Source organism: Silene latifolia, chromosome 2, assembly GCF_048544455.1.
Source record: "Silene latifolia isolate original U9 population chromosome 2, ASM4854445v1, whole genome shotgun sequence".
Taxonomy (NCBI): Eukaryota; Viridiplantae; Streptophyta; class Magnoliopsida; order Caryophyllales; family Caryophyllaceae; genus Silene; species Silene latifolia.
In genome coordinates this window covers 117,482,952-117,494,901 of record NC_133527.1, presented here as the reverse complement: position 1 = coordinate 117,494,901, position 11,950 = coordinate 117,482,952, and the positions used below count along the sequence as shown (strand labels likewise).

The window sequence follows — 11,950 nt, the reverse complement described above, 5'->3', positions numbered from 1 at the left end:
AGAAAACGTGCGGCACAAGGGAGAAGAAGGAAGACGACGATTTAGGTTTAGGGTTTTGTGGAAATAGGAGGAAACAGAATGCAAGGGTTTATGTTTTACTCCTATTTATAAGAGAAGCTAATGAGTTTATTCCAAGCTTAGGCCCAAAACTCACCGATATTACTCCATATACACGTGAGACCCAAGAAGAGAGCGGGTCTTCACCCGTTTCGAACCCAACGAACCAAAAGACAAGAGACAAATATTTTCCCAATAAAATAAAATATGAAATATGGAAAAACAAAATTAAAGAAATATATATTACGGAAACTAGTGGTGTTACAATCCAACCACCTAAAAAGAAGTTTCGTCCTCAAAACATGATAAGAGAACTACCTAACTCGAAAAGATACGAATGCTTCTCTCTCATAGATGCTTCGATTTTCCAAGTCTCTTGCTTGAACTTGTGACTCCTCCATAGAACTCGAACCAAAGGTATCACCTTGTTCCTTAACCTCTTTTCCTAACATTCCAAAATACGAACATGTCGTTCCTCATAAGTCAGGTTAGGCTCAACATCGATCACATCCGCCTGAAGAACATGAGAAGGGTCACTGCGATAACGGCACAACTGCGACACATCGTGAACCTTTGACAGATTCGGAGGTAAAGCCAACCTATAGGCTACCTGGCCATCTCTCTCGAGCACCTCATAAGGCCCAATGTACTTAAGACTAAGCTTGCCCTTATTCCCAAACCTCTTGACACCTTTCATCGGCGAAACCTTAAGGAAGACCTTGTCGCCAACCTCGAATTCAATCAGCCTACGCCAGAAATCTGCATACATCTTTTGTCGATCTTGGGCTGCCATAAGCTTCTTACGGATCAACCTTACCTGCTCAATTGATTCCTGAACCAACTCTGGACCAAGAACGATTGCTTCACTGGAGTCGTCACAACACAAGGGACTATGACATTTCCTTCCATAAAGTGCCTGAAACGGAGTCATCTGAATACTAGCTTGGTAACTGTTGTTGTAGGAGAACTCCACAAGCGGTAAACTCTTCTCCCAATTAACTTGGAACTCGAAAGCACAAGCTCGCAACATATCCTCAAGTGTCTAAATGGTACGCTCAGTCTGACTATCAGATGCACCATGGAAAGCAGTACTCATCTTAAGCTCACTGCCCAAAGCCAACTACAACTTCTTCCAAAACTGAGAACAAAACCTCGGATCACGATCGGATATGATATCCTTAGGAACCCCGTAAAGAAGAATGATCTCACACTGATAAGCATTCGCTAGTTCCTCGAGACTCCAAGTCTCCTTCAACAGAATGAAATGCGCGACCTTAGTCAAAAGATCAACCACGACCCAAATCGCATTCATTCCTTTCGGTGACCTCGGCAAACCCATGACGAAATCTATCGATATCGAATCCCATTTCCAAGTGGGAATCTCCAAAGGTTGCAGTAGACCACCAGGTCTCTGATGCTCAGACTTAACCTTCTGACAAACTAAGCAACGGCTCACAAACTCGGCGATCTATTTCTTCATATTCAGCCACCGAAACCGAAGCTTCAGATCCTTATACATCTTATCGCCACCAGGATGAACCGAATAAGGAGTACTATGAGCCTCCTTGAGAATCATACATTTTAAGACCTCACAGCTAGGTAAACACCAACGGCCATGGAATCGCAGACCATTATCAGGTCCAACGTCGAAGCCTTTGGCGCGAGCTTCGCTTACATCGACTCAAACTCCGTCTAGGAATTCATCCTCTCTTTGCTTAAATTGGATCTCATGAAGGATCTCGGGTCAGCAACACTCGCACTGAAATCTAAAGTACCAGGAAGAACTACCTCAAGGCTCATCTTCTCGAACTCTCGTCTCAAGTCATCAGGTAACACCATCAGAGATCTCATAGCATGACACACCTTGTGACTAAAAGCATCGGTAACTACATTTGTCTCACCCTCATGATACAGCAGCTCAACCTTGTAGTCGTGAAGCAGCTCCAACCAACGTCTCTGCCTCATGGTAAGATCTCTTTGAGTGAAGATATACTTCAAGCTCTTATGATCCGTATAACTGTTGCAAGAGACTTCATACAAATAGCGTCGCCGCAACTTAAGTGAAAACACCACTGCTGCTAACTCAAGATCGTGAGTCGAGTAGTTCATCTAATGAACTTTCAACTGACGGGAAGCATAAGCCACAACCTTACCCTTTTGCATCAAGACCCAACTCGACCCAGACTTCGACGCATCGCAGTAGACAACGAACTCAACGCCCTCTTCTGGTAGAGTCAACATAGGAGCATTAGTCAACCTCTTCTTCAACTCCTGGAAAGCAGATTCACACACCTCGGTCTAAATGAACTTGTATTCCTTCTTCATTAACTGAGTCATCGATCTCGCGATGTTAGAGAAATCATGTAGAAACCGACGATAGTACCCATCAAGACCAAGGAAACTCCGAACTTTGTTCACATTCTTTGGACTCTCTCACTCGACCAAAGCTCGAATCTTCGACGGATCAACCATAACTCTATCTCCAGATATCACATGACCCAAGAAGGTAACTTCCTTTAGCCAAAACTCGCACTTCGAGAACTTAGCATACCATTTCTGTTTACTTAGTCTCTCCAAAATAACACGAAGATGACTCTCGTGCTCAGCCTCATCTCTCGAGTAAATTAGTATGTCGTCTATGAACACCACAACACACTTATCCAAATACTCGCTGAAAGTGCGGTTCATCTGATCCATGAAAACGGCACGTGCATTCTTCAACCCAAACGGCATCACCACGAACTCACAGTGACTATACCTCGAGCGAAAAGCAGTCTTAGGAATATCCTCTTTCCTAACTGGAATCTGATGGTAGCCAGACCTCATATCGAACTTAGAGAACACACTAGCGCCGCGGAGTTGATCGAATAAGTCCTCGATCCTCGGCAAAGGTAACTTATTCTTGATAGTAACCTTATTCAGCTCACGGTAGTCGATGCACAACCGCAAACTACCATCCTTCTTCTTGACGAACAAAACTGGAGCACCCCATGGTGAAGCACTCGGTAAGATAAAACCCTTATCGATCATCTCCTCAAGTTACTTCTTAAGTTCTTGTAACTCAGTTGGTACCATACAATAAGGAGCTTTTGAAATGGGACCAGTTCCAGGCAACAACTCAATCGAGAACTACACGTCTCGCTCAGGAGGAATACCAGGTAGATAGTCAGGAAAGACATCAGCGAACTCCTTAACCACACGGATATCCTCTAACTTTGGCTCAGCTGAAACATCCTGAACACTACATAGATAGATCTGATGACCATTTCTACCCATGCTAACCATCTTCAAAGCAAAAACCCACTTGACCGTAGGTGTAACCTAAACACCCTGATAAGAAACCCTCGAACCTGTAGGACTCTTAAGCACGATCTTTTGATCACGACTTTGAAACCTAGAATTATATCGAGCTAACTAATTCATGCCCAAAATCACATCAAACTCTCCTAGTTTGAATTGGATACGATCGGTAGGAAGGATCGCCCGTGCAATACTGACAGGTACGTCCTTGAATAGAATGGAGCAAGAAACAATGTCACCCGTAAGAAGGTATATAGAGGTATCAACAGATGATGAGGAAGTGAGTCCAACTCGGACGGAAAGGGATTCGGATACAAAAGACATCGACGCACCTGTACAAAAAGAACAAAAGCAGATAAAGAGTGAACCAGAAAAGTACCTGTTACCACATCTAGATTAGCATCTCCCTCAACACAAGTCAACAAATCCTATTGGTTTCTACCTCATTTACTCTCACTCATTAACTAGGTCATTCATTTTAGTCATCAACTAAGCGAGAGTTAGGAGCGTGTTCGCTCTGATACCAACTGTAACAATCCGGATTATAAAACAAAGGAAAAAAAGGTACTATAAAAGGATAATCAGAGTATAACACTCATAAAAGGGTCAAGGTGGCGGAAACACCTAACCAATTTGGTTCGCTACTAAATCCAAGACTAAACTATTACATTATTCAATGTTCACATAAACATAAAAACAAACTCCAAATTTATTATTCGTCTTGCCCCTCGATGCGTCTCAAACAACATCATCCAAATAGAGACGAGTATTCAACCTGAGAATAGGGGTCGACAAATCAGTCGGGAGTAACTAGATGCTCTCCCAGTCATGTTTACAACAATTGAATATAACCAACAATCAATAACAATTGAAATGCAAAATCAGTAAACATGTGAAACCATCTATAACCATGAAGACTCAACACCAACTTACCATATGATAGACATATTAGGACAACCACCTAATTAATAACTCCAAAATTAAACCACATGAGACGACATATGACAACAAACCATGTTACGACACTATGTAGAAACTTAAGACAATTAAACTCAATGCAACCACAACCAAACCAAAAAACTCTCAGAGCGTATAACGAACTGCTTCTGACCAATGGAGCATATAACGAACTGCCTCCGACTACTAGAGCGTATAACGAACTGCCCCTAGCTATAAACACAGTGTATAGAATGAACGTTGTTAGAGCGTATAACGAACTGCCTCTAACCACTAGAGCGTATATCGAACTGCCTCTAGAAATGAAGCATATAACGAACTGCGTCCATAGTCGGTATAGACCGTATAATGAACTGCATCGACTATGGACCGTATAACGAGCTGCATCCACACTATGTATAGCTTATATCCACTGCATATATGCCTAAGATCTAGCCAGGTCTCTCAGTGCAATAAATATACACTGAACAACACGCGGGAACCAGAGTGTATAACGAACTGCCTCTGACCAATCACGAACATAGACTTTAACAATCCCCGAAGGGTAGGATTAGTTCATTCCGATAATATATAACTGATACTCTCGTCATCTATACAACCAACCAAATGCACAATATTACCCATTGTAAAAACAATGCATGAACAACATCAAGACTCAACTCATAGAATAGTTTAACCGACTATACTACTTATCATGTGAATAGAGTAACAAAAGACATTAGCAAACTTAATGTTATACTACAACTGGATAAAACTCTACATATGAAACAAATACAAATGATCAATGTTATAGTAACCTTAACCATAACATGAACTCTAAACGTGAGGTTATACTAGCCTCGACTATACTTACGAAGCCTATATGCAAGATGCGATTAGTACCCTAATACTCTGTTCTCAATTCCATCTTTCCTCTTCTTTCTTTCCTCTTATTAAATCTTAGGTTTTGATGAATGATAGGATGAGTAAAAGTGTGGTATAATAGAGCAAAGTTGTATTTATAGGTTTAGGGTAAGATAGAAATTAATTAGGAGATTAGGAAATTTAATATAAAAAGTAATTCCAGCCGACTAGCTACCGGGTCGATCGACCTATGTCTTGGGTCGATCGACCAACACACAGAAGTCACTTATTCGTTCAGCCATCAGGTCGCTCGACCACCTACCTGATCGACCGACCCTCACTCCAAAGCTCAGCTTACTATGTTACAAAATCACTATATAATCTCGGGTCTTACACTAACATTTATTTTAATGGTGTAGTTGGTACTGTTATAGCAGATATCATCAAAGTTTATGGTTTCAGAAAAGGTAAAGTGTCTTTCAGGTACCTTGGTGTCCCCATCTCATCCAAGAAGCTGTCCAAAATGATGGGATGAAGCTCACTGACAAAATTACTTCTTGAATCAAATCCTGATGGGAAAGACAACTATCTTATGCTAGAAGATTGTGTTGGAGATAAGCATAGTTAGTTTATTCTGTCAGAATTGGTTAAATAACAACCACGGTTAAGGTTGTTACAGCTGTCAAAAGTTTGTTACAATTAGTTGTAAGCCGGTTTATCTTCTCATATATAAAGATAGATGATCACTTGTAACATTCATCAGATTATAATACAATTCATTACTTTCTCTAATTTCTCTCTGCTTATCTCTCTATACAACTTATTACTTTCTCTAACATCTCTCTGCTTATCTTTCTATACAACTCATACTCATACTTACAATCTTCATCATCTTCATCTCACCAATCATGAAGGAATTACAATTCCTTCATGGTATCAGAGCAAGGTTGTTCTAATCTTGTTTCTGTTCGTTTTTTTTAGTTCTTCCGCTGCTCAATATACAATAAAATCTTCTATTCTTTTTTATAGTCAATCAAGATTTCATTCACATAAATCATCATGCCTGCAAACGAATCAGTCAATACCATTAGTATTGATGACCCACACTACATTCATCCGTCAGATATTCCTGGTGTTAAACTGGTAGGAAATGTGTTTGAAGGTTCTGGTTATGGGAATTGGCGAAGATCCATGCTCATAGCATTATCAGCAAAGAACAAAACTGGGTTTATTGACGGTACAATTCCAAAGCCAGCAACAACATCTGCAACTGCTAAGTATTGGCAACGCTGCAACGATATAGTGTTTTCTAGGATTCTCAACTCACTTTCTCTAGAAATAAGTGACTCGATTCTTTACAGCAGTACAGCTGAAGTGGCATGGAAGGATTTGGAAGAAAGGTTTGGCCAGTCAAATGGTGCTCAGCTCTATGGTGTTCAAAAGAAGCTAAATGACTTTGCTCAAGGAAATGACAACATTGCAACCTATTTCACGAAGATCAAATCTGTATGGGATGAAATAGAAGGCATGGGAATGAATCCCAGATGTTCGTGCAGCTGTAACTGTGGAGCAACAGAAAAGCAACAAAAATTTGAAGAAGACAAGAGGGTGGTACAGTTCTTGATGTGTCTAAATGACTCATATACTGCCATAAGAGGCACGATATTGATGCAGAATCCGCTTCCTAAGATAGCAATGGTTTACAACATATTGCTTCAAGAAGAAAGACAAAGAGAGTTACATAATTCATCCCAAATTCAAGTTGAAGCTGCAGCAATGATGGCAAAGAACATGAGCTACAAGAACAACTCATCTAATAGAGGTTTTCAAGGGAATTCACAATATTATAACAAGCCACAAAATGCAAACTTCAAACAAGCATACAAGGGCAACAATCAGAATCCGAATCACAATTATTCTCATAATCAAGGAAATGGCAACTATTCTCAGAATCAGGGAAATAATAATTCTTTTGGTGGTGCTTTTAACAGTTTTAAAGGGAAGAATCGGTTTCAGTCTTTTGGGGAAAAACCTGCTGTAAATTTTTGCAACTACTGCAAGAAGGGTGGACACAATGTGGACAACTGCTGGCATCTTCAGAAGAGGAATAGACGTTTTGCAGGAAATGTGTTCTTTGATCAAGAATCTAATCAGGGTAATCAAGCTGCTGGATCTGGTGGTATGCAATTTCTCAATAATCAGACTGGCATGATTAATGGTGGTATACAGTATGGGAATCATGGAGAAGCTTCTACTTCTAATGTTGATGATGAGGTTGCTATTGCTTCTGCAAATTTTGCAGGTAATACCCTTATCACTACTAAGTTTAATGTCTATTTCAATTCTTGGATCTTGGATACTGGAGCCAGTGATCATTTTTGTGCAAATAAAGCTCTATTTTCTGAGTTCCATGATATTAACAAGCCATATTCTGTTTCCTTACCAAATGGTCATGTAGTCAAAATAGGCATTATAGGTACTGTGCGTTTATCTGATGTTTTCTGCTTGCGTGATGTATTATATGTTCCTTCTTTTAGGTTTAATTTGTTGTCAATTAGCAAACTAGCCAAACAACTAGGATCTGTAGTGAGTTTTACTTCTACACTTTGTTATGTGCACGACTCTTCCAAGAAGATATTGGTCCTTGGTAAAATTTTTAATGATCTTTACCTGCTTCACCCAGAAATTGAAAAGAAGAAAGCTATGAGTGCTGTCAATAATAAAAATTGCAGTTTCAATTCTACATCAAGTTGTATAGATACAAATTGTATTTCCCATTCTGCAAATTCTGTTGTTTCTAGTCAAGTTTGGCATAAAAGATTAGGACATTTACCATTGTATAAACTGAAAGATATGGGCATTTGTACTTCTGATTCCAGTAAAGATAATGAATTGCTTTTCGGTTATATTTGTGCACAAGCAAGGCAACACAGGTTGTCTTTTCCTATTTTTCATCCTTTGGAGCTCATTCACATTGATTTATGGGGTCCTTATCATATATCCACATATAATGGTTACAAGTATTTTTTGACTATTGTTGATGACTTTACCAGATGCACCTGGACTCATCTACTGACTTCCAAAAGTAATGCATTTCCATTTATTAAAACTTTCTTATAGATGGTAAATACACAGTTTGATAAGAAGGTTAAGATTATTAGATCAGATAATGCATTTGAATTAGGTACTAGTGGAACCACTGCTGCTTTTCTTCGAGATAATGGTATTATACATCAGACTTCATGCTTTCACACACCTCAACAAAATGGCATAGTAGAGAGAAAACACAAACATCTTTTGGAAACCACTAGAGCTTTAAAATTTCAGTCTAAATTGCCGGATAAGTATTGGGGTGAGTGTGTGCTTACAACTACTTATATTATCAATAGAATTCCATCTAAAATTCTTAACAATTTATCACCTTATCAGTTGTTGTTTGGCAAAGCTCCTGATTTGTTGCACATGAAAGCTTATGGCTGTTTAGTTTATGCATCTACTCCAAAGCCTGGGAGAGATAAGTTATCTCCTAGAGCCTCTGCTTGTGTTTTTCTAGGTTATCCTTTTGGAAAGAAGGCTTACAAACTTCTTGATTTGGCCACAAAGTCTATCATAGTCTCTAGGGATGTTGTTTTTCATGAAAATATTTTCCCATATGTTGATAATAAAGTTCATCACTCTATTCCTATTGCTGCTAGTGATCAAGTTGGTACTGCTCCAATTGATATTGTTACCCCTAATACGTCTGCAACTGTTGACACTTTAAATGTCACTGCCAGTACCAACTCTGATGTTCAAGTTCAGACAAATAATAATGCTGCTCCTGTTAGACAATCAACTAGGCTATCTAGGCCACCCTCATATTTGCAAAATTATGAATGTCCTTTAACAAATAAAAGTTGTAATGGTATTATACCTGAAGTTTGCAGTCATACACTCACATCTTTGTGTGATTGTCAATCTTTTGCATGTGTTTATGTTGCCACTAATCCTGTTTCTAGCATAAGTTTCTCTGGTCCATTAAAAGAACCAAGCAATTATGAGGAATCTTCTCAGTTTCCTGAATGGCAAGTGGCTATACAAGCTGAATTTACAGTGCTTGCTATGAATAATACTTGGGATGTGGTTCCTCTGCCTCCTGGCAAGAAGTCCATCTCCTGTAAATGGGTTTCCAAAATCAAACATCGGTCTGATGGAAGCATTGAACGTTATAAAGCTTGACTAGTGGTCAAAGGCTATACACAAAGAGAAGGAATAGACTATACTGAGACATTTTCACCTGTTGTGAAAATGACAACTATAAGGAGTTTAGTTGTTGTTGCTGTCAAGCAAGGATGGCAAATGACACAACTCGATGTCAATAATGCTTTCCTACATGGAGAGCTTGATGAGGAAGTATATATGAAGATTCCTCCTGGACTGGATGTGCAAGGGACTAATATGGTTTGCAAATTACAAAAATCTCTCTATGGATTAAAACAAGCATCCAGACAATGGAATACTAAGCTATGTGCAGCTCAGAAATCTAGAGGATATATGCAATCCTTGAATGATTACTCATTGTTCATTAAGAAAACAAATGGCAAGGTGGTATACTTAGCTGTTTATGTTGATGATATTCTTTTGGTTGGGGACAATACAACAGAAATACAAGCACTTAAGCAATTCTTAGACTCAACATTCAGAATAAAAGACTTGGGTAGTCTAAGTTATTTCTTGGGTTTGGAATTTATTAACATGCCAAATGGCATGGTCATTACACAAAGGAAATTTGCCAAAGAATTAATTACAGAGTTTGGCCAAGCTGATGCTAGGTCTGTTACATGTCCTCTGGATAATACAATGAAATTACATTCAGAGTCAACAAACCTAATGGATAATCCTGCGGCCTATAGAAAGCTAGTGGGAAAGTTAAATTTCTTCACCAACACAAGGCCTGATATTGCTTTTTCTGTTCAGTTACTCACTCAATACATGGCATTCCCAAGAACACAACACTGGGATGCAGCTATACATGTCCTAAGATACATCTCCAAGGATCCAGCCCTTGGTATTTTACTGAATAATGATGCACAATTCCATTTAGAAGGGTTCTGCGATGCTGACTGGGTAGCCTGTCCCAACACCAGGAAGTCAGTGAGTGGTTTTGTAATTTTTCTAGGAGGAAGCCTTATTTCCTGGAAATCCAAGAAGCAACAAACCATTTCCTTGTCGTCTGCTGAGGTAGAATATAGATCCTTAAGAAGAATCACTGTAGAACTTGCCTTGCTCAGTAGACTGTTAGCTGAGATTGGTGTACTTGACATTGTTCCAATACCTGTTAAAAGTGACAGTCAGGCTGCAATCCACATAGCCAAAAACCCCGTATTCCATGAGCGCACAAAGCATATCGATCTTGATTGCCATTTTGTCAGGGAAAAACTAATGGAAGGACTAATTAGTTTATCCTACATTCCTATATTACAGCAGCCATCAGATCTTTTTACCAAATCCTTGAATGGTCCTCAATATTTTGCATTGCAACAGAAGTTGGGCATGTCTAAGCCATCCTCCAACTTGAGGGGGGATGTTGGAAATAAGCATAGTTAGTTTAGTTTGTCAGAATTGGTTAAATAACAACCACGGTTAAGGTTGTTACAGCTGTCAAAAGTTTGTTACAATTAGTTGTAAGTCGGTTTATCTTCTCATATATAAAGATAGATGATCACTTGTAACATTCATCAGATTATAATACAATTCATTACTTTCTCTAATTTCTCTCTGCTTATCTCTCTATACAACTTATTACTTTCTCTAACTTTTCTCTGCTTATCTTTCTATACAACTCATACTCACACTTACAATCTTCATCATCTTTATCTCACCAATCATGAAGGAATTACAATTCCTTCAGATTGGCCCTTATAAATTTTGTTCTTACGAGTCTTAATTCATATTGGCCTGGTATTTTCTCATCCCAAATGGAATTATGAATAAAATTGATGCAATTGTCGTAATTTCCTTTGGGAAGGGCAAGACACACATGAAAACTCCTAAAATTAGCTGGGACAAGTGTTGTACTCCTAAGGATGAAGGTGGCTTGGAATAAAAAAAAAAACTCCAAGTTGTGGAACAGCGCAATGTCGGGAAAATACACTTGGTGGAAAAACTCCTTTTTGTTTTTTGTGTGCAAATGGTGATGAGAGTCACGACCATTTGTTCAATGATTGAAACTTTATTACCATATGTGCCATTCAATTGCAAAGTCAGCTACAAGTTGATCTTCATCCTAGAAACCTGGTGCACTGGAATTCCAAGGGGAGAAGCAAAAGCCTGGTTCAGAGGCACATTATTTGTGCTTGTTATATAGGCAGGGGCGGATCTAGCCTATATTTACTAGAGCTATAGCCCTAGATTAAATAAGAAATAAATTTCAGTGCATAGAGAAAACATGATAAAATTGTGGCACAGATGGTTGTTGTTATGCTCTTCTAACGGGACAACAGGGGTTCGATCCCCATTACAACCTTTATTTTTTTCAATTTTATTATTTTTAAGTAGCTGTACCTTGATTTTACGCAATTCCAATTCCTTAAGATATGATGAAAACCTTCCCTATTTATTAGTCATGCATATCCAATTTTATGGGACAATTTCTTATGATATATTTAAATCAAGTAGTTATTTAATTTATCATTATAAAATATTTAATTGATACCATTAAAATATTGTATATGACCGACTTTAACTATTTTATTTTCAAATACGATCCTTTTTTTGTTAATCTTTAATACGGGACATTCAAGATTTATAAAAA

General features: G+C 38.6%; 1 protein-coding gene across 1 annotated transcript; it reads right to left on the bottom strand.

Moving 5' to 3' along the window:
• Positions 1–502: 502 nt before the first annotated feature.
• Positions 503–988, bottom strand: LOC141641224 (uncharacterized). Its single transcript, XM_074449895.1, has 2 exons — positions 689–988; positions 503–571 (listed from the first exon to the last, which is right to left on the bottom strand). The coding sequence occupies exons 1-2, from the start codon at positions 986–988 to the stop codon at positions 503–505; spliced, it is 369 nt and encodes a 122-aa protein (XP_074305996.1).
• Positions 989–11,950: the final 10,962 nt, after the last annotated feature.

Excerpts from the sequence above, each read along its gene's own strand:
- LOC141641224 (XM_074449895.1), bottom strand. The coding sequence starts at position 988 with ATGACTCCGTTTCAGGCACTTTATGGAAGGAAATGTCATAGTCCCTTG. Across the intron at positions 572-688 it reads AGTACATTGGGCCTTATGAG|GCGGATGTGATCGATGTTGA; the intron begins GTGCTCGAGAGA and ends CATGTTCTTCAG.